Below are 21,151 nucleotides of genomic sequence, written 5' to 3'. Positions count from 1 at the left end.
TAAAACACAAGATTTATTAAGTATGGAACGCTAAGATTTATTGAGATTAAATTTGCAATAAACATTCAGTAACAATGTGTGTAATGAACGCATTTGAAGCAAATTAGGGAATTCAGTGCTACAACGGTATGCTTTGCAATCGACAATTAGAAGCATATTGGTTAATAAATTTATTGTATAAGTATATGCTCGTTAATTCAAGCGGTCGAAGTTGTGGGTAGTGCAGCCAAAACCTCATCAATAAATCCATCGGGATTCTCAATCAAATGCAATAAACCTGAAATAAATATAAATTAGATTATTTTATGTATGTTTAATTAAATATGATATAAGAAAATAATAATACCATATACGAGTACCTTCTCAATGAGTTGTAAGCAGCACATTGCGCTTACACATAATATACACATATGTCGCATATTTAATTAAAATCAAAGTAACTCACCAGCTACATCGCAAAATTCGCCGAAAGATGTGCACGGTAGATATTCATCGGTGAAAGTTTGCAAAATCGTATCGGTTGACTTTAGCATAGCTTCGTCATTTTTACGTATATAATCGAATAAAGAAATCGACCAGTCCTCCTCTTTTGGTGTGCTCACCGACTTGAAGAGAACGCTATAAGTTAAATCGATGAGTGCCCACATCATAAAGAACGGACGATAAACGCTATAATCCTTGGTCTGGCGATCGCTCGGCGAAAGTAATGCTTTGCATAATACAGACGGTGAAATGTGACGCGCTTGCGCTACAGCTATCAAACGTTTTAGGTGAGCCAACTTGTGCTTATTCCACGTTTCATGACTGTGTAGTGCTAACGAAATGGTCAACATATACAGTGGACCCTCGACCTCATAACCACATTCCAACCACTTGTCTGATGGCGCTGCTGTCAAGTATGCAATCAACGTTTTGCAATCACGTGCTGCTGAGCGAGAGGACAATAATAAGTATACTGCATAGAAAAGTAAATAGGGCACAAAGTGCATATTTGATTGTGGACCACCACCGCCGGCATCATCATGGAAACTACGTTCCCAAGCGAAACGCATTAATAACATTTTGAGATCGTGTATGCTGCTGGGGAAGGAAATGTCACAACGCTGTGTACTCTCCTGCATGTAACTGCTGTGGCGTGTCATGCATGCCGAGAAAGCGGCTTCGGAAACGTCTGGACCCCAAAGTGGCAACAAACCGTTGCAGCGTGTATTGGCATTTTGTAAACTAGCGCGTTCCCATTCGTCACGACCGCGTGCCAAACGTATAGCGGAGGTGTGACAGTCCACGTGCACCACATTGAAGTGTGTAACAGTGGTGTAACCGATAGTCTTGCGTGATTTCAATTCAAATTCCTCCACATTGCAGCGTTTCGTAAATGTATAGATGCCAAGTACTTTGGCTGGCTGGCAGGCGTAACCCTCACGGCATATAAAGCAGGTGAGACCAGTCTCATCACGTAATTTTTCAATCTTTTGCAGTATCGATCCCTTAGCTGTTACTTGACCCTTTTCATTGGTACGCATGCCAAGTGCGTCCAGCTGTTTTTCACGTGTAGCCATCGCTAAACGTTTCTTTTCGGCGCGTGTGAAATCACGTACTTCCTGTACTCGTGTGGCAGTCGCTTCATCAGTGCACAAAGCCTCTAGTAGATTTTCAGCCAAACTACCGACATGCTCATCGCTGGATACTTGTTCAAGCCGATGTATGATTGGTATAATATCTTTGCTGATAGCAAGCTGTGTAGCCTCATGTTTGCTAGCGAGACCAGTAAGGAAACGTAGTATGTACTTAAGGCTGGGCCGTGAAATGAATTCTTTCAATTCGTCTGAGTCTGTGCGCAGCAATGTGGGTTTCACGCAGGGTGCATGATTTGTTATGTAGGCGATGGCACGTTCAACAATGCCCAATCCAACTATATAGTCTTTCAAGGTGCCACCAATGCAATTGTGCTCTATTTGGTTGGTTAGTACGCAGAACAGTTCCATCTTGAATTCCTCCTCGGGTGTACGTTCACTATCGAAGTGATTGAAATCGAGTATTTCCTGTAAAACGGAGAATAACAATACAATATAATAGTAAATATGTGTCTCTACTTTCAGTTTCACGTGCTTACCTTGAAGTTCTCACACAATAATGCCATTTTCACCTCATTGCCATAAACTAGCGCTGCAAGTACGCGTATAAGATGACGCAGTACCGATGGATTGTTGCGTACATTGGCACAATCGGTACAAGAAATCAATGCCGATACATACTCGGGTCCGCCAAAAGTGAGTGAGAATTGCAAAAATGAGTCTAATGTATCATTTGCCGCCTTCGAGAGTATAGTCTCCATTATTTCCAATAATTGTTCGGTCACTGATGATTGTATCGAATCGTTCTCTGATTGTAGACACACCTGCAATACCTTAAGCAATGTGTTGATCGCACCTAATTCCGGTTGACACAACACTTCTTGACAACGGCGCACTTTTACGCAAATAAGGAACAATTTCAATAGTACTTGTATCAATTCGCGTGTGCGTGATATATTCTGCAAACTACCAATACGATCGAGCATCACTTTTAAACCGTTACAATCAGCCAATACATTCGCCATGCGATAAAGTTGTTCGGTGTCCACTTCTTCTTGACTCTTATTGTTTAGTGTCTCAACAAACTCTTCAGTAGCGTCGCCCAATAGGCCACGCATGCGATATACAATACGCATAGCATCACGTTCACCGCCCTCTGCTAGCCACACCTTTTTGTAGACATCCTTTACGGGTAAATCCAAACTGATGATTTTATTATTCACCAATAATTCCATGCCATTATCATCCTCTAACAGCGCTATCAACTCACAATCGGTACAAATTTTATTTTTCACATCGCGCATAAGCGGTCCCAGTCCTACCTCGGTTGAGGGATATGGATTGCCCAACATGCGTCCTTGTAAGAAATCTTCTTGCTGTGGATCCTTCTCAAGCGTCATAAAGAATTCACTTTCATCATTCTCTTCTGGATGTATAATGGAGTAGAGTCTCTCGAAAATAAATACCGGTGTCTTAATATCATTCATACGCGTTTTTTCGACTGTATCGATTAGAATTTCCATAAATGCGCGCGTTTCCTCCTCGGTGCCGCTGGTCATCTCTTCCAACATTTCCAACAATTTCTCTTGTGCATCGTCGATAAGGCGCGTACGTTGCACAACCAATTTGCGTAGAGATAAATAACCCTCGAGTACGGGTCCAAGTAAACGTGTCTTGTACGCCTGCCGTATGGTGGAGCTCTCAAGGAACAGCGATAGTAATTCTACAAATTGACGTAATGCATAACCTTGTGACAAGTCCGATGATAATGTGGTCTCTTCCAAGCGATGTATTTTAACAATTTCGGCTGTTAATAATTGCGAGACTTCTACAAGTACACCCTTCAATGCTAGGTATTGACGCCATGGTGTGTCGGAGGCAAGCGCACGATACAGCGCCAAAAATTCTGCACTCGCTTCACCCGCCTCGCCTACATACTTAAGAAAGCCGGTCAACAGGTTTAGTATCTCACGTTTACGTTCATGTGTACGGCTCAACGAGGTGATGAGTGAGCATGCCAATTGACGACCGAAACGTGAATTAGTATTGAATAGAATGGGTTGCAACCAATTTGCGTTTAGCACTAGTGGTGCATTAATGTGTTCTTTATTTAGTACACGATTACGCCAACGACGGCCATACTTCTCAGACAAATAGAATTCGCGTACTAATTGACGTTTCTTCTTTGCTGAGTCTGTCGGTTCGGTTGCGGGCATTGCAACATTGCCACTGTTCGCACCAGTATTTTGTTCGACTACCGATTGTAGCATTGCGGCCAACATACGATCATCTGGGAGTATAGATGAGGCGGCGGCGGCAGCTGTAGTAGCTGTCGAGTTTCCGCCGGCGCTTGTAAAGCCTTTGCGAGTCTTTGCTGCTGTGTTAGCTGGCATGCGAGTTTTCCAGGCTTCGTATGAGTGCTGTGGATCGCCACTTAACCACTTATTGAAGTTGACCGTAAGACCGTCAATACTGGTGATTGTGGATAATTGTGAAGGGCTTAAATCGCGATTTATTTTACTTGTCGGTATTGTAGGGCAAATTAGTGCTTGCATTATTCTCAAACAAGGTTGAATAACCGATATAGCGGGTCCACGTGTTGCACTATGGATTAGAAAATAATTTTATTATTTAACGAATGCTGCACATTTTTATAGAGTTAGAGCCGTTAGTTTAAGTCTAACTATGGAAAGAAAATATATTATCTTAAAGAGCTTGAAAAGAACACATATGTGCACTGGAGATCAAATTTGATACAGCAAACTCTTCGCGTCGTAAAAATAAAAAACAACTGCCAAACACATACTAATTGGCATATGAAGATCAAACTTCACACGAACAGAAAAAAAAAGTTGTATCAAACTAGAATAAAAAATATTTATCGTTTCGGTTTGCGCGCGCAGTTTATATAAACCAGTCCGTGTCAAATTTGATCCTAGCGTATACTCAAACATGACAAGAGCGTGTAAGTACAAATATTAAGACCGTTTTATAATAAAAATCGTAAAACAAACTCACCGACATGTTACAAGGAACAGCTCGAATACCACTTTCAATTTATTCTCCCAGCAAAAATCGTCTTGTGCGATCAGCACCTCAAGCAAAACCATTTCATGGTGTATGGCTGCATCCAAATTGGCCAAAGGTATAGCGCCCAATAATGCGGTTTTCACACGTTCAGTAATCAAATCCAACAAACTCATACAAGCATACTGATTATTCTTGGTCAATAGCACAAGTAAATTGCGAACTTCATCTTGTATTTGTGGTGTGCCACGACGTAGGTTGTGTTGGGCTAATTCTTCGACCAAACCCTGTGAATACAAACCTATACGACAATCATAGTTGGAGGCCATGGCACGCAGTAGGGTAAGACATTGCTCTGTAGAGGCTAATGCGCAACCGTAACAACGGTTTATGGCATAATTTTCACGCATATCCATGCTTTGAGAATTGTGCGATTGATCTTGTTGACTGCGATCGTAAGCGACCAATTCACTGCAAAAATATGCATATATGTTGTAATTTTTATTATAAAATAACCGTTAAAATTTTTTATATATTTTTTTCAACGTACCTGCGACATGCCTTCACCTTCTGTACTATTTTACTTAATTCTTCGAATGAGCTACGCGATTCCACACAGTATTTTTGCGCCAAAAGCTGTATGATTTTATTCACTTGTGAAGTGCTATGCACAGTGCCAAGATTGTCATCCACCAGCCGATCGGAACAACGATGTTCGGCTACCTTTTGTATAAGTAATTCTAGCATTTGTTTGTTAGTTTGTAATTGGCGATAAATTCGATCGGCGCGCTCCAATGAGGAATGTATAATTTGCACTGTTTTAGCGCGGTCCTCTGCCGATTCGATGGGGTCTACGGCGCAACAAACGCGTCCATATATGCTAAAGTCAAATTTGGCATATTTGCAGAAACCACAAGAATGACAAAGGAATGGATCCTTTTCATCATAATTGATGGCGCGACATTTATGACATTGAAATACATTTTCACCACAGTTGGCACAGACACCCGGATAGGCGGGAACTGCGGCACTGCAGCGTGGACATTGCAAATTTTCGCTGGAACCAGTTACGGTCTCGTAGAAATCAGCGTATTCTATCATCAAATTACAAGCGGTAATCGGTAGAGGAAAATCAATTTTCACCTCAGTTTGACCGGATTGTAATGGCACTGAGCGTGCTTTATGCCACATAGCTGGACGATTCTTCAGCTCCACCACCGCTTGTACAGTACGGTTGTTGTAGTAAATATTGATGGTACGCACCATTTTTGTACGTTTCAAATCAGCAATACGCACAACCATCTTGGAAATTGTATGGCTTTGTACCAACTTCACGATCATTGTGGTTGTGGTGAATTTCGAATCTGATTTAATTGATGGCAATTTAATATTGGCCATGGCTACTTCGGGGTTATTGCATACAAGACACGGTTCTGATTCTAAATAATAGCCGTTCATTTGCAGTATTTGTTCAAGGGTAGTATAGATTGGTGCATTCGGATGCTTCGAAAGTAAATCGTTTTGTTGACGTAATACCTCAACCGCTTTCTCTGTGTACTCTGGCAACTTGTCAACAATGGATTTTGTGCTGAGCGTCAAATAGCCAAGTATGTCCACAAATTGTGCTGTACGTCTGCCGAAAGCCGGTACCAATGGCCACATGTTCCATAAAATACTAATTAATTTCTCTTTCTGGCGATCATTGGAGTTTTCATAAATGGCGAATATCAATGAATGCGCTTGCCAACGTATCGATGTGATGTTTGTCTCCAGTAAAAAAATGCGCACAAATTTATTCAACAATGTATCAGAAACAAAACGGAATATCTGATGTACGAATGTGCTGCAATGAGCTGGATCGAATTTCGAATCAAATGAGATTTCTATGTCTTCCGACTTCTCACGTTCTGCACGCAATTTGGATGATGTGCCTGGCGTTTGTTGTTGTTGTTGTTGCTGTTGTTTGACGGCCTGTATATTATTGCAAAGCGCTGCTTGTAGTAGTTGCAGTAGAATCGGTGAAACGCCATCGTCCAGTTGATAGCAAGCGATCTCAATCAATACGGGTATCACATCCTCATGAATGAGGCAGAACTTTTGCCAATTACCCGTGCGTATTTGGCTGATCTCTTGACAAGTGCGCAAATGTTCGGTAAGTTCGACGAGTGAGTCATAGCTAAGGATCGGTATAGATTGATTTGAAAGCACTAAATTCTGAAAATTAAAATTAAATAATAGAATAAATTGATTTTTCAAACTATAAATAAAATGACAAGAAATACCTTCGTATTAAATAGACTGCAGATCTCCTTAACAAAATTGAAGTGCACATCCAGCGAGTGTCCATCGCGGAACATGCGGAATTTCTCTTTGTTACCACAAATATACATGAGTAATTTGCGTACTTGCCGCCGCAGCAATGCATTCAAATTCAGCATCATATATTCGCACAGTGTGTAAGTCATGTTCTCACAATAGTTGTGATACCAATCATAGGGACCAGGATGTGTGGCCGAAAGTCGTAAGATTTGATATGGCAAACGTACGGAAATCTCCGTTAGTAAGGCATCGTATGAATCAAAGATATCGGGATAATTTTTCAAATAGTTATGTGGTATTAGCATAGAAATATCTGGTTTAGCGCCATGTCGTATCGGTTTGAGTAGATTAGTTTTTGTTGATGTTGTTGCAGCGCTAGCATTTGGCGTACCAACAGCTACAACAGCGTTGTTGCCATTTGCGCTCTGTTCGCTAGATACACGTTTCCAGTGTTCCAGTAGTGATTCCATTACGACCAATGAGAATGTAAATGCGCCGTTATTGCTGAGTATACTAGCTGTGGTGCTGGCTACAAATGATGCGTTATCCTTAAATTGATGTGGTGGTGATGTAGTGCCTGCCTGCTTGGACTTGGTCTTTCCCATTAATACGCCGAAGAGACAGAGCAACACAAGTCGAACTTCGTTTTTACCGTTGCGATCCTTCATCTTGTAAAATAAAATAAAAAAGTAGTAGGTGATAAGATATCGGAAAGGGACTTATGAAAAAATTTATTGAAAAATTTAAATTTTATGTAACATGTTGAATATAATAATTAAGTATTAAAGTAGTGTAAGTTTACATTTTTGGACGATTGGCGAGTATAACTAACAGGCGAGTACAGAAAACTAAATTCTGAAAACTCTCTATTTTTATTGAAATATTATGCACAAAAAAATATTTTTTCATGGCACTTTTAAATTTTTTACAACTCTGCAATAAGCCTTATAATCTTAAACTAACATGTAGTGCACTTACCTTGAAAGTGTTCGAAATTGAGTCCATTTCGACATAGTCCACAAGCGCTGATAAAAGTTCATTTAACACCTTTTGATCGCGTTCGTTATTGCCATTCAGATCGGTTGTCAACATAAGTATTACTTGTATTAATGGTATAGCTTGCACACCATTGCAACTATCGAAAGTTTGTAGATTGAGGATGATATTCTCCAAAATTGAAATTCTATTTGAAATATACAAAAATTTAAAATTTTTCAATTACATAAACAACAGTACCAGCAATTTACCTCAAATCGTGCAATTTGGCTAAATTTTCATCCTCAGAGACCAACTCTTCGTTTGGCACGCTCGTAACGGCGGCTGCTGCTGCGCTAGCGCTAGCAACCGGCTCATCGGTGCCGCCTACTGCGCCAGCATTTGTATTTGATTTGTTGCTTAAATTTATGTTAGATGCTGTATTTGCCGAACGCGGTGGCGAAGCATTAGCCTGATCGCCATATGTGCTACTACGTCCAGATGTGCCACCAATACTCTCCACTCCACTACCACCACTTTCTGAACCACCACTTCCGGCGGGTTCAGCCGGTGATGTACGCAATGTAGAACCATCGGTGGCTACATTGGAACCTTCATCATCGGAGCCACCAGCTGAGACGCTTGCTGCATTCGCCGCCATACCAATATTATTGCCTTCAAGCGCTTGTAAATTATGTAGATTGCCGGCATTTCGCATACCCTGCAGATTTGCCAAACCTTGTTGCAATGATTGCAAGCCTTCGCCGTCATGTTGTTGCAAACTTAGAGCAATCGCTAAATCCATAATTGCTTCATCGTCGGCGTCCTGTTGTAAACCTAAAAGTTGTGGAAAACCGCCACCCATAAAGGCCTCCAAATTTAATAGTTGATGTCCAGCATCGTGTGCAAGCGGATCTATTGCGCCAGCATCCACAAATTCAGCGCTATTACTACGACCCACTACAGCAGCCGAGGGACCACCAATAGCAGCTGCAGCTGCTTCCAATACCTCGTCGGCGGCGACTTCAGCTGCGCCAGTAACGGCTAGCGTTGTTAAATTCGCGGACGTTATCGTGCCAGTTGTGTTAGAAGGTGTGGGTGTCGAGCAAATCGGCGGTGTTACAATAGCAACCTTGCGGCGTTTTAAACGTGGATTTAGTAATAATATAATGGCTTCCTTGGCGCTATGACTTATAATGCTTGATTCGTTCTTTAGCAGATCTATAAAGTACTTGGTCATGCGTTCCACTTGATCGGCATCGGAGAGCGCAAACGCATGCATTATTTCTACTAAACAATGCACAATAGTTTCGGTATGACTAAGACCACGTCTAACGATAGATGTCGGCTCGTCGACATGTGGTGTGATTTGATATAACTTTTCAACAAACTCAAGTATGTCTTGGACGAGTTCAATTTTGTTATCCAGACAAATCTTTGTGAGCGATTGTGGACGTGACATTGCAATACTGCGTACCAACAAGACTAGACGATAGAAAGCCTCCGGATCCACATCACGCACCGTTTCTGGCGAATTTAATTTGCTCTTTAACGCCTGCAATTCGGCATTTACATAGTGTATAACCTCGTTGTCTTTGTAAGAATGATAGGCGTTGCGATTACCGAATAATGTGGCTAAAACATAGCGCGATTGCGCTTGCACTTGATTTGGTGTGGGTAATAGCAGCAATGATGTTGCCGTTTTAATTGCTTCTTGTTTAATAGTTGCCGTTACATTACTGCCGCCAAGCAAATTTAGTGAATAGTCTAGCACTTCCAGTAGATTTGTAACCATTTTATCCAAATTATTTATAGATGTGAAGCCCTCACCGAAATTTGCCGCAGATAGCTGACCGTTGAAGTTAGCGTTGGCGTTGCCGGCAGTGCCCGCCACAACGTTACCGGCTGTATCATCGCTGTCATCTGGCCAGCCAACTAAATCTTTTGATTTGCCATACACTTCAATGCTATCCAACATACTGACATTCTCGGGATCCTGCGATTTGCCGAAGATAACTTTTAAACATTTGTCTGATTGTAGAATCTCTTCACGCGTCAAGGGTATATCGAACCAGCGTGCACGGCGTACAACCGTGGGTATAGTGCGTCCCAATACCGTTACGGTTTGTGGCGCACGTAATGCATCCTGTGTGCCTAGCAGCACGCGTATACCCACAATTACTGTATTCGGATCGTTATTGTATACTTCCAGTGTAAAGCCGGTAGGTTTTGTAGACGCTACAAACATGCCAGTGGAGAAGAGACGCGTTTTAAGTTTTTGCTTATTATAAATTTGTAGCAAATCATTGCCGCCGAACTCCACGTCCGATAGCATCGTGCAATGTTCGAAGAAATCAATGGGAAATATGGGTGCGCCATTGGGGCCGACAGTTTTTTGTTGATTAGTTGTTTTGCGTTTCGATTTTTTGTTAGAATTACATTTTGCAAACAACGTTGAAGAGTACAATTGATTGCCAAAGGGTTGGACTTGTGGTGATAACCAGAAGCTGGTGTTTTCCGGCTGAGCGGTAAATATGCGTAAACTGCCGTCTTCGCATAGAAGTATGAGCGTTGTTTTCTCTACACCAGCAACTGTGTGACGTATGGCCACCATATCCATTATGCGTGATTTCGACGATTGTGCTTTGATCTCTTGCATTAGTATGCGTTCTGGTGTGAACATGAAAATGACTGGATTGTTGGAGGTGTGCATCATGGAGCAAATTAAACCAGGATGTCCAGTTATTTCGGTCCATTGACACAATGGCTGTGGCGGTCCTTTAGATGAGTTCTTAGATGCGGGTGCAGTCTGTAGATGTGTTATGCTCTTCACACCCTTATTGACATCGGTGAGGGGTGCCATGAAACTGCGTCCAACCGAATAACTGAAGAACAGCAGTTGCAGTGTGTGCGAATAATAAATTGATACACCACCGCCGCCCACTTGTCCACTTACATCCTTGATGTGTGGATGATTTAGTTCCAAAGTATTGGTTACATAGAAATCGCCATGTTTGGCTAAACTCTGGTCATCCAATTTCTGGTAGTAAATATAGCCAGAGGAGGCTATGATCAACATGTAATATACGCCATCTTGGTAAACGAATGTGCAATCGCGAATTTTGCCAATTGCAACAAGGAAATAATATTTGGGACTATAAGAATCTTCAGACAGTTCGTAGATTTTCACATAATCTGCTGTAACAAGCGCCAACATAGTCTGCGAACCGGGCAGCCAATTGGCTTTCTTAATAAAGTTGCCATTCTCGAGCTGCGGTGTCAAGACAATGTGTTCATTAGTAGCGCCACTATTGGAGAATGTTAGAATGTGACATTCCTTCAAACCACAAACGGCTAAACAGTCTTCATTCGCCGGATTGGCTGTTAGTGAGAGTACTGTGCACGGTATAGGCGCCGACGAGAGTTGTGTGAGTGTAAGTTTACGTTTGGCAGCATCTGCTTGCTTAAGTAATGCCGATAATTGTAGAATTGTAACTTTTCCTTTTTCGTGTGACACAGCTAAATGCTGACGCTTGCCATGTGGTGAGGAGAGGCAACACAAGGCCACACGACGCACCAGACCAGATGAAAGCAATTGCTTTATGGTCTGGCCCTGATCGCCCGAATAGCTCATGCGTACATTCTCAAATGCGCCTTCCTGTGAACCCAGTGTGGGCACCATTAATTGATCGGTGATTTGGAAAGTCTGTTCGGGCGCATGTAAACGTTCTAATGCTGTCTTAGCACGCTTGTGACAACCGACAATGGAGAAGAGTGCGCAATTCTCGCGTATGGCTGGTAGTAGCACATCCAAGAAGTCGAGTATGCAATGTACGATTACACTCCATTGTTCGTTATTCTGAAACAGTTCACGACTTGAGCCCAACCATTTCATTAGCAGAGTAATGCGTTCATTGGGCGCATCCATGCGTTGTGTGTATGTGGCGATTTGTGTTGGAGGTGTTTGTGCGCGTTTTTTGCTATTCAACGCATTCAAATTGCTGGCATAAGCGCTTTGACTGTAGTCGATAAGCTGACGGCTATCTGCACCTGAGCTGCTAATGCCGCCACCACCACTCGAAGAGACACGTCGACTGAGCGCTTGACAAGAACCATCCTCCTTAGCGCCACAGTCACAAAAGAAGTTACCATACTTAGCATAGCTAACGTCATGTCCTTTGTGACACACGCGTGCGCATACTGAACACACGCCAACCGTATTCACCATGTTACAGGTGTGACAATGATACCAGTGTTGATTCATGAATTCCTTTTGAGTTTGCGAAAATGTGCAGAGCTTATTATTGAGACTGTCTTCATCTGAGTCCTCTACAAATGAGTCATCCTCTTCCATGCCTAAATCATCGATCATCTCCTCCAAATCAGTTTGCATTTCATCATCCCATGATGGTGTCAAATTTTTACTACCCTTATAGCCGAGGCTCTGCAACAATTCGCTTAGGTATTTAAGCAGTGCATTGATGTTTTCAAGTGTAACGGCTGGTACTAACGATGTAACGTTTTTGGGATTCAAAGCACGTTCGAGTACTTGAAATTTAATTATATCAAGCCAAGCAATTGTAGCTTTGAAGAGTATGGCATGGCCACAATCTTGTGTCTTGTCGGCTAGTATTATCATAACTTGTAGCATGTCAGCAAAATCAGATGCCTCTTGCGGTGGTGCAATCAACGACTGTCCTAGTTGGATTAACGATTGGAAGAATATCTTGCCAACACCTGTTGGAGATTTGCTGCTGCGTGTTATGTATTTCACAACGCTTAATAAAAGTGCACCGTTGCGTTCGCAGGCTTCGGCATCTTGTGATGTTTCATCTGATTGATTTGTCACATAACTGTTACCGACATTTTGCCAAAGGTTAAATGTCTCAGCCTACAAAATAAAATGCAATTAGTTACTAATTTCATATTTTCAAAATTAACTTTTTTTTGTTGTTTACCTGTATTGTGGGTGCGCAAGCTATTGCTCCATCATCTTCGGTTTCCATGGCTTCTGCGTCCAAGCCAGAGGATTGTGCCAATTGATCCGTTATGCTAGGTATCGCTGACACTGTAGCCATATTTGTTGGTGTTTGTGCATTACTTGAGGGTGTACTTGAGGGTTGCATGCTTGCAAGCACTTTATCTACCGTATCAGAACCGCCCGTGGCGCAACTGGGACCATAAATAATATGACTTAGCCAATCTTTTATATGAGGTACATGAAAATATGCCAATTCATTAAAGCATTGTAGCAAATCCTCCATTGGAAAGTTGCAATCACTTTGTTCGGCCAATTGGAAGAGCTTCTCAACGAATTGTAATAGCTTTTTGGCGTAACAAACAGACATTGTGGTGCCTGTGAAGGATAATAGCAGCTCAACCATGCTACCCGCTTTATTTACATAGAAGAAATTATGCATTGCCTTGACACCCGTGGGCTTCTCAAGCATCTGTGTCATAGTCTTTAGTACAGAGAAAAGCATTACCTCGCTAAAGATCACCTTACTCGTGTTTCCCTGCGATTGACGTAATTCACGGGCAAATTCTAAAAGGAGCTTGTAACAGTGTCGCAATGTGTACTCGTATACGAGCAGCTGTTGTGCTTCGTTGCTGCTATCATGTCCAGTCATTAGCGTGTGCATGCATTTCTCACCTTTTTCGTACACATATTCCGTACGTACATCCAACATGGTCGATATAAGCAAGGATTTTAATTCATTTTCAATATCCACACCGACATTGGCAGCGCCAGTGCTGGGCGCAATATCAACATTGCAATATGGTAGTAGTAAATCAATTAGACTTAGTATGGACTTCATACAGTGTTTCAGCGAATTCAATAAGGTATAATTATTGTAGCGTGTTAGCTCAGCAATATGCGCTTCAATCACTGCTAAGGTGTATTCCTCCACTGGATAGTTGGGTTTGGTGAATATAGTACCGTCTGATATCAGTAAGCACTTTGGCCATTCAACATTGATTATATCTTTATCCTGATTCGGCAAGAGTTTTATAAATGTTGCTTTTAATTCGGTTGTAAGTGGATTTTTCGAGCTAACAATTGGCACGATCAGATTCAGTATATTAACGGGTGTGGCGTCTGTGAGTTGTAATGTCATTTTGCTGCGTACAGTTTCCGAAACAATTTTGTAAGTTTCAATTAATAACAATAGTAGATCACGACTAGTTTGGGCACGTTCTTGTAGCAAGGTAGATGGTGAATCAGATTTATTTTTTTGATCCAACGATTCCGAAGAAGAATAAACATCTTGTTCGCCCGTTGTAATTGGTGAATTAGAGCTGGGCAGGCTAGGGCTAGCGCTGCCACTATTATTGCTGCTTGCAGCAGCACGTTGTAGTTTAATCCCTTCTTTTGCGGCCCATGCTACAGCTTGCATGTGCGCAACAACAGCATCGAGCAGTATAATATGTGATAAGCGTGGATTAACTGTAAAGAAATGTTTTATGTATAGCGTGAAATTCGTACGAAATAATTACAACAAACTAAACTCACCTTTATCTACGGCATTGTTGAATGATTCCACGCCCAGTAATGTCTGTTTCAAACTGAAACTAATATCGCTAACACGATCACTGACATTCGACCAAAGCGTTTCTGCAAACTGTGTATACATGCCTTGCTTGATTAAACTGTTCACAATCAAATAGTGCGATGTTGACATAGGACAACGTATAGACCACAGCAACGAGTGCAAATTTGGCACTTTATCTTCGAGCAATGATTCAACGTGAACCGTTGAAGGGGGCAAACCGAGTAGTAATTTCCAACAGATGCTAAAACAATATTGCATAGCGCATAAAGTATGTGAAGTGATTTTACTTTGTGACATGTCAGTCACGGAAAGTATATCGATTAGCGCATCGACTAGAAGCGGATATTTTAATTTGTCGGGTGTGCACAGTATGAAATTCCATGCTAGTCCATCAAGTTTGAATTCCTGTTGTGTCGAAGTAGCAGATTGATCGACCACAGTTAGTGAATAGAAAGTAGGACGTATATCTGCAACGAATATAAGAATTTTGGTTAGTTACGAGTGGTTTATATACAATGACAACATTACTTGAAAGATAGTCCGATGATGATTTGCGGAATTTCTCTTCAATATCTTTGCGGCAGAAAGATGTCAGTTTTGTTTTGCTATTAAGCAAATCGGAAACTTTTTGATTTTCATGCATTGTTGTTATGCTAAATAAATTCCAACGCACCTGATCCAACAGTTCAGGTGGTGCATTGTACAAATGTTTCATTAGATACTCAAGGAAGAGTAACAAACGTGATAGCAGTATTATTTGACTATTGCGTACAGGCTTATCTGGGGAAATGCCCCGACATACTTCAGCGCAACGTGTCACAGCACCGGCTGTTAGCAACAATATCATTTTCTTTTGCATTAAATTTAATGAATGGAAAAGAAATAGCAGCAGTTGCGCATGCTCCATATTAAGGTCCTCATAGTCGACATCAGATGCAGTACTTGCAACAGAAGTGCAACAAACACCTTCGACGAGTGTGTTAATTAAACGGTGCCATACAGATAGGCAGGCAGCTTCTTTTTCCTGTGTTGGCTTAAGCAATAGAATTTGCACTAGCACTGATAAGGTGCTTGGATATACCTGTAGCGGCCAGGCATTGGTATCGGTTGACCAAGGCGAAATCGAAAGATGTTGTAGTAAATTGGATTGCAAAGTTTCACTTAGCAATGAAGCCGATATTAAGTTGTGCAAATAGCGACCAACTGCACCGGAAAAACGTATCATGGCAGCTTGCCATTTGGCACACGTGGACGCCTCAGCTTCGCCACGTGCTGTATCACGATCAAGGTCTTTTAGTATATTTGCCAATAGTAACATTTGTTGGTCGCTCAAACCAGCTTTTACATAGCGATGTAAATAGGCATGTTTGTTGGCGAAAAATTGTTCCATGAAACAAAATATTTGTGCTGCTAAATCTAAATATTCATGTGGCTCATCAACGGCTGGTACTAAATTTGACTTTTGCGGTTCACTGCTACGCTCTGGTGCCTGCGCATTTGCCGTGTCATCATTACCCTCGGGTGAGAGGGTTTCCTTGAACCAATGGCCCAAATAACTTTCGCTATCATCTTCTTCAGAATTATCGGAGCAGGATAGTGTATCATTAAAGTATGTTGTTGAATCCGAGTAGCTAATGGCTTCACATTCAGTGCGATCTTTGGCGTTTGCACGTTTAAGTGCGCACGCTTTACGATAAGCGACTGTTGCAAGAAAAGTGAAAAGTTGATGTAGTGTAGCGGTGTTGAGTACACGTATTAAACGCTGAAGTGATGTATAGTTTTCTAGTATATCGAAACTAGCTGGTTCTGGTAAATTCTGATTGGTGTTGTTTACACCAATATCGTTACAAGTGGATTCAATTTTTAAATCTTCTACTAGTTCACTCAGCAATTTAATACAATGATTGGCTATTGCGGCATTTAGTACTCCAAAGCCTTGTTGAACTTTGAAGAGATTAACACGTGCTGTTGGTGTGGATGGTGTGTCTGGTGGACGTTGGGTGGCGCCAACTGTCGTTTTAGATTTAGCTGCATCTTCGAGTTGTGCTCCCGATTTACTACTTGTGCTACCGCTACCTGAGGCACCAAGAGCACCTTGTATGCCACTAACCAATAACCAGGCACCAAAACACAAGTGATTCTGATATACATGCGAACGCGCAGATGTTTTGAAGACATTACCTATAATAGTGTAAATTTCCAATGCTTTGTCAACAATAAAACGTGAGTGCTCTTCAGTTTCATCAGTTTCTTTAGATTGTGCGCCACTACCACCACCAGAAGATTGTTGACTCTTCTGTGAGGACGATGAGCTTGACATGCTAAGCACGCTACTCGCAATCGATGTTAATACAGCGCAGTAAAGTGCTGAAATAGCGCAATTGGATAGTTTTGTTATACGACTAGGTGAAAGCGGTTGCATGATGGGCAATGATAAAGCTTGCCACAGGATAGAGATGTCAGTAACCATGTGGGAAAGCGTATTCTTTATTTGTGTAGCCTCAGTTTGTGTTAGTGGCAAATACAATGGTTTTGTATTAATAGCCGCAATAGTTTCCTGATATTTGGCTCGATAACGTGCCAAAATGGGCAACGAAATACACACATCAAGTATAACATCGGCTCCATTTAGTGATTGTAAATATGCAACATTCGCTATGGTGAAAATATCCTAAAAAAAAAGGGGTTTTCAATTACATTTATGAATAATCAATGCTTAATTAACAACTTACTGCACAATCTGTGATTTCATCACTTAGTGGTGACCATGAATTTTTTCCAGCTTCCAGCGGTGCAGTTAACTGTTGAAATATTACCGTTGATAAATCTGAACGCGAACGTTTAATCTCCGATTTTGGAGACTCCTTATCACCACCAGTTACAATGCTTTTGTTGGGTTCAGGATACTTTGCAGCCTTTAATACAGCTGCTACGACATTGAAATCTAAATGTAGCAGGCCAGCTACGCCAGGATGGGGATTTTTTAATGTAGCGTTTTGTGGAGCTTTCCCCTCGCAAAGGCTTTTCAAACAGGGTAACAGCCATTTTATCTCGTCTCTAAGAGATTGTGTGTAGCTTGGTTTCTTAGTTATCTTTATTAGAGAATAAGTAATAATGAGTACAAATAAACAATGGTGTCTCTAGAATTTAGATTTGATTTTTTCAATTATAAATATGTAATCACTGCACTTTAATGCGCATCGTTAACTATTGGTGGTGAACAGTTACTGAATTTACATATGTATATTATAATATTTTATTATATAAATACATGGATTTGTAAATAAGCATCAATCTTACATAAGTTATAGAAAAATAATATACATACAAATAATTAATATTTTTTTTACTGATTTTTAAGAGTTATTGTAGTAATTTTTATATGCTTAAATCCGTTTTAAACAACTGTAAATTTATTTTTTAATACTGCAGTTTTTATATGAAATACAAATTGTTCGTTTAAATTTTTTTCGGAAATTATGTTTGCATAAAAAACAATATCAAATACGTTTTTTTTAAATTTTTTTTAATAACGCTTAAATATTTATGTGCATATTTTCAAAATATAATTCAACATATACTCACTTTGCTCAATTTGTGGATTATGAATCGTATAAGTACCGCACAAGCCTCCTGTATTTGCGGCAACTGTGTTTGACAAACTGTTTTTGTATAGAATGAAAGATGAAAAGAGAATTAGAAAAATATACAAATGAATTGCAATTTTAAGCACCCCCGACATTCCGGAAACAAAACAAAGTAACAAACAGCTGGTATTTCAAACACAGAATACATGTACATATAACATATACTAGATATGTATTCATATAATGCCCATACTTTTTTTTTGTTAACAAATATACACCGCACCTACCCTAATATGAACATATAACGGTATATGCCAATTAATTAAGAATTCTCCAATAAATTATGGTTAACAATTTATTGACATAACAATTTCATAATTACTAAAACCAATATTACTATTGATATATTACATTATTTATTTAAGTTGGCGAACTTTTAGTTTCTCTAAAGTTGAAGCAAAGAAAAGCTATTGCAACTGAAAAAATTGTGTATGTATACCTTTTCCGTGAAAAATCGTTGTCGAGACTTACCAAGTTTACATTGGCTCAATTTGTCTGCAGCAACTGCTGCAAAGGCCATATAAAATTGCGCATAATTACTTTCATCATCGAAAAAATCGTTTTCACTGCAATTAAATTATAACAAACACGATTAAAACGTCAGAAAACGTATTTCACAAGTATGGAAAAAATTTTCAGACGTCGGCCGCCATCTTTGATTTGCAAGTGAATTGCAAATTTTTGATTACGCACCGATTACTAATTACGATTAAATAAAAACTTGTATATGAAATATTTGTATTATTTACCATCTTGATATGGCTTTAACCACATTAACTATATCTGCTTTAGTAAAGGAACCATATCGACTCGCTATAAGCGGTTTTAAAAAGCTCCAATCCATCTTGAAATTTCACAAATACTGATTTGTCATTTATCGAATGACATATGACTTTGTTTTTGCCGTTTTTCCAATTCATTTTCGTATTATCATTCACAATAGGTATGATTGTTGCCAGACGAATACTAAATCTTTTAATTTTGGAATGTAATTAATTTGATAGATAATTGCAGTGATGAAGTGGTTATATAGCTATTCGTCTGATAGTCAAGTCTCTAAAACTAATTGGGAAACGTTTTATACTGTACTATCACTTTGTACGTCTTGGGTTAGATGCCAGTCTAAGTTCTACTAAGAAATCTATTAATCAAATAATTTCAATGTATTCACGCCGTTGGTTGCAATTGTTATTTTTCAAAAACAAATCTTCTAACACACATTTTTTAAAAACAAATATATGTATATATGTATAAATAGCTGTTATAAATAATATAAAGTCAGAATGATATAATTGTAGTATTTGCTTTGAGTGAAGATCACCTCATATGTAACTCATCATACATATCGTCGAATCACTTTTTGCCTCACTGCTTTTTATTGAGTTCTAAATTATGTTTACACTTTCCACTTCGATTTTTTCTATTTAACTAAATATCAATGTGCTTAACCAACAACCAAAGTGCCGTCATCAGGGAATACATGAGCGGGTACTTCCAAGTTCAACGGTGCTGGTCCCTTGCGTATACGTCCGGAGGCATCGTAGTGAGAACCATGGCAAGGGCAGTAATAACCGCCAAAGTCGCCTGCATTGGCAATTGGTACACAACCCAAATGTGTGCAAACACCGATTACCACCAACCATTCTGGTTTGAGTACACGTTGCTGAAATAAAAGTAAAATTTTAGTGATTATTTTACAAGAAAATTTATACTATTTGGATGCAACTCACGTCATCGCCTTGAGGATCACGTAAAGTAGATACAGCAACAGCGCGTTCCGTTTGAATTTCACCAGCTGTACGATGACGAATGAACAAAGGCTTACCACGCCATTTGAATGTGACAGATTTGCCTTCTGGAATATCACCAAGTTTGATTTCAATCTTAGCCATGGCCAATACATCAGCGGTTGCGCTCATCGAGCTTACGAAAGTTGTTACGAGTCCTTTAGCAGCGTAAGCACTGCCTACAGCACCGGCACCAATCAGCATGTAGGAGAACGCTTTGCGACTCTCTGCCGACTCATCCTTGCGGGTGGGTGTATTTACAGACTCACGACGGTAGGGAGAGAAGTCAGGCACCTGCAAGTCAGTGTGTGCATTGCGTTGAACTGCAAAATCAAGCTTAGGTTTTTAGTATATCCACCTAACACTTACATATTTATGTATTAGTAATTGCAATTATCGTAAACGTTAGTTTCCAGTTTGTTTTTAAGCACTGTTTTTAGAATGACGTTTATGCCTAACCTCAAAAAACATTACATAATGTAAGTCCTGAGAAAATGGGCACAAGTCATTATTATTGCGCACCAGCAATTTAATTTTAATTTTTTTTATTGAATTTTCGCTGTATGCATTCACTTTCCTTTAAAACACTAGATCACTTTGGTTGTGCAATAACTTTAAGGAAACACTGCACCCGTCCCATACTTACCTTGAGCGGATGCCACTGTTGCTGGTTTGAGCACATTGGACACGGACTGGCTGCCAGCGCGTAGGTAAGCACGAGTTACTGCGTTCATCATATTTGAAATTTTATTCAAAACTCGTATTTTTGAAAGTTCGAAATGTAATTAAGATTATTGTAGTGGTCAAATTTGTTGCGAAAAATTTCGCTGCCTACCGAAATTACTGCTGATATCTGACAATCGACTAAAAGCAGAGAAAAAGGTGAAATGTCAAAAATTGACAAGTGGGCAGATGGCGCTACAATTTTGTGATGGTTTGAAATCGTACTAAATAGACGCAATAACGATGCCAGATTTTATTCGAAGCAAAACTTATTGCCTATTAGGAAATACCAAAAATCGGTCGAAATCACAATATTAGATAACATCATAAGTGAGATTACACACAATAAAATGGAGTAAAAATCCTAATTTATGACAGCTTCGGTTTGAAGTTAGATACAATTTGAGATTTAATTTTGAGAAAAGCATTGCGATCCTCTCTTGTTAACACCGCACTTCGTTTAACCCAGTCAAATCAAAGTGATTTAGTAAAGCCCTTGCGTTAATTGTTGTAATGTGTGCTCTCACCGGATTTTTTTGCCGAAT

At 40.1% G+C, this 21,151-nt stretch overlaps 2 protein-coding genes across 2 annotated transcripts; both read right to left on the bottom strand.

Annotated features, from left to right (window-relative positions):
* Positions 1–12: 12 nt before the first annotated feature.
* Positions 13–18,984, bottom strand: poe (E3 ubiquitin-protein ligase-like protein poe). The gene is made up of 15 exons (XM_014238740.3): positions 18,846–18,984; positions 18,568–18,662; positions 18,035–18,111; positions 17,182–17,541; positions 14,978–17,120; positions 14,410–14,916; positions 12,854–14,343; positions 8,168–12,786; positions 7,899–8,103; positions 6,884–7,588; positions 5,152–6,815; positions 4,593–5,072; positions 2,114–4,178; positions 446–2,042; positions 13–277 (listed from the first exon to the last, which is right to left on the bottom strand). Exons 1-15 carry the CDS (start codon positions 18,938–18,940, stop codon positions 198–200), a joined length of 16,182 nt encoding a protein of 5,393 aa, XP_014094215.3. The 5' UTR covers positions 18,941–18,984; the 3' UTR covers positions 13–197.
* Positions 18,985–19,385: 401 nt separating this feature from the next.
* On the bottom strand, positions 19,386–20,754 carry RFeSP (Rieske iron-sulfur protein). Its single transcript, XM_014238722.3, has 3 exons — positions 20,530–20,754; positions 19,827–20,206; positions 19,386–19,759 (listed from the first exon to the last, which is right to left on the bottom strand). Exons 1-3 carry the CDS (start codon positions 20,618–20,620, stop codon positions 19,541–19,543), a joined length of 690 nt encoding a protein of 229 aa, XP_014094197.2. The 5' UTR covers positions 20,621–20,754; the 3' UTR covers positions 19,386–19,540.
* Between the last annotated feature and the right edge of the window lie 397 nt (positions 20,755–21,151).

The sequence above is a fragment of the Bactrocera oleae genome, chromosome 3 (assembly GCF_042242935.1).
Source record: "Bactrocera oleae isolate idBacOlea1 chromosome 3, idBacOlea1, whole genome shotgun sequence".
Classification (NCBI taxonomy): domain Eukaryota; kingdom Metazoa; phylum Arthropoda; class Insecta; order Diptera; family Tephritidae; genus Bactrocera; species Bactrocera oleae.
The sequence above is the reverse complement of the archived record's forward strand: the minus strand, read 5'-3'. Positions and strand labels throughout refer to the sequence as shown.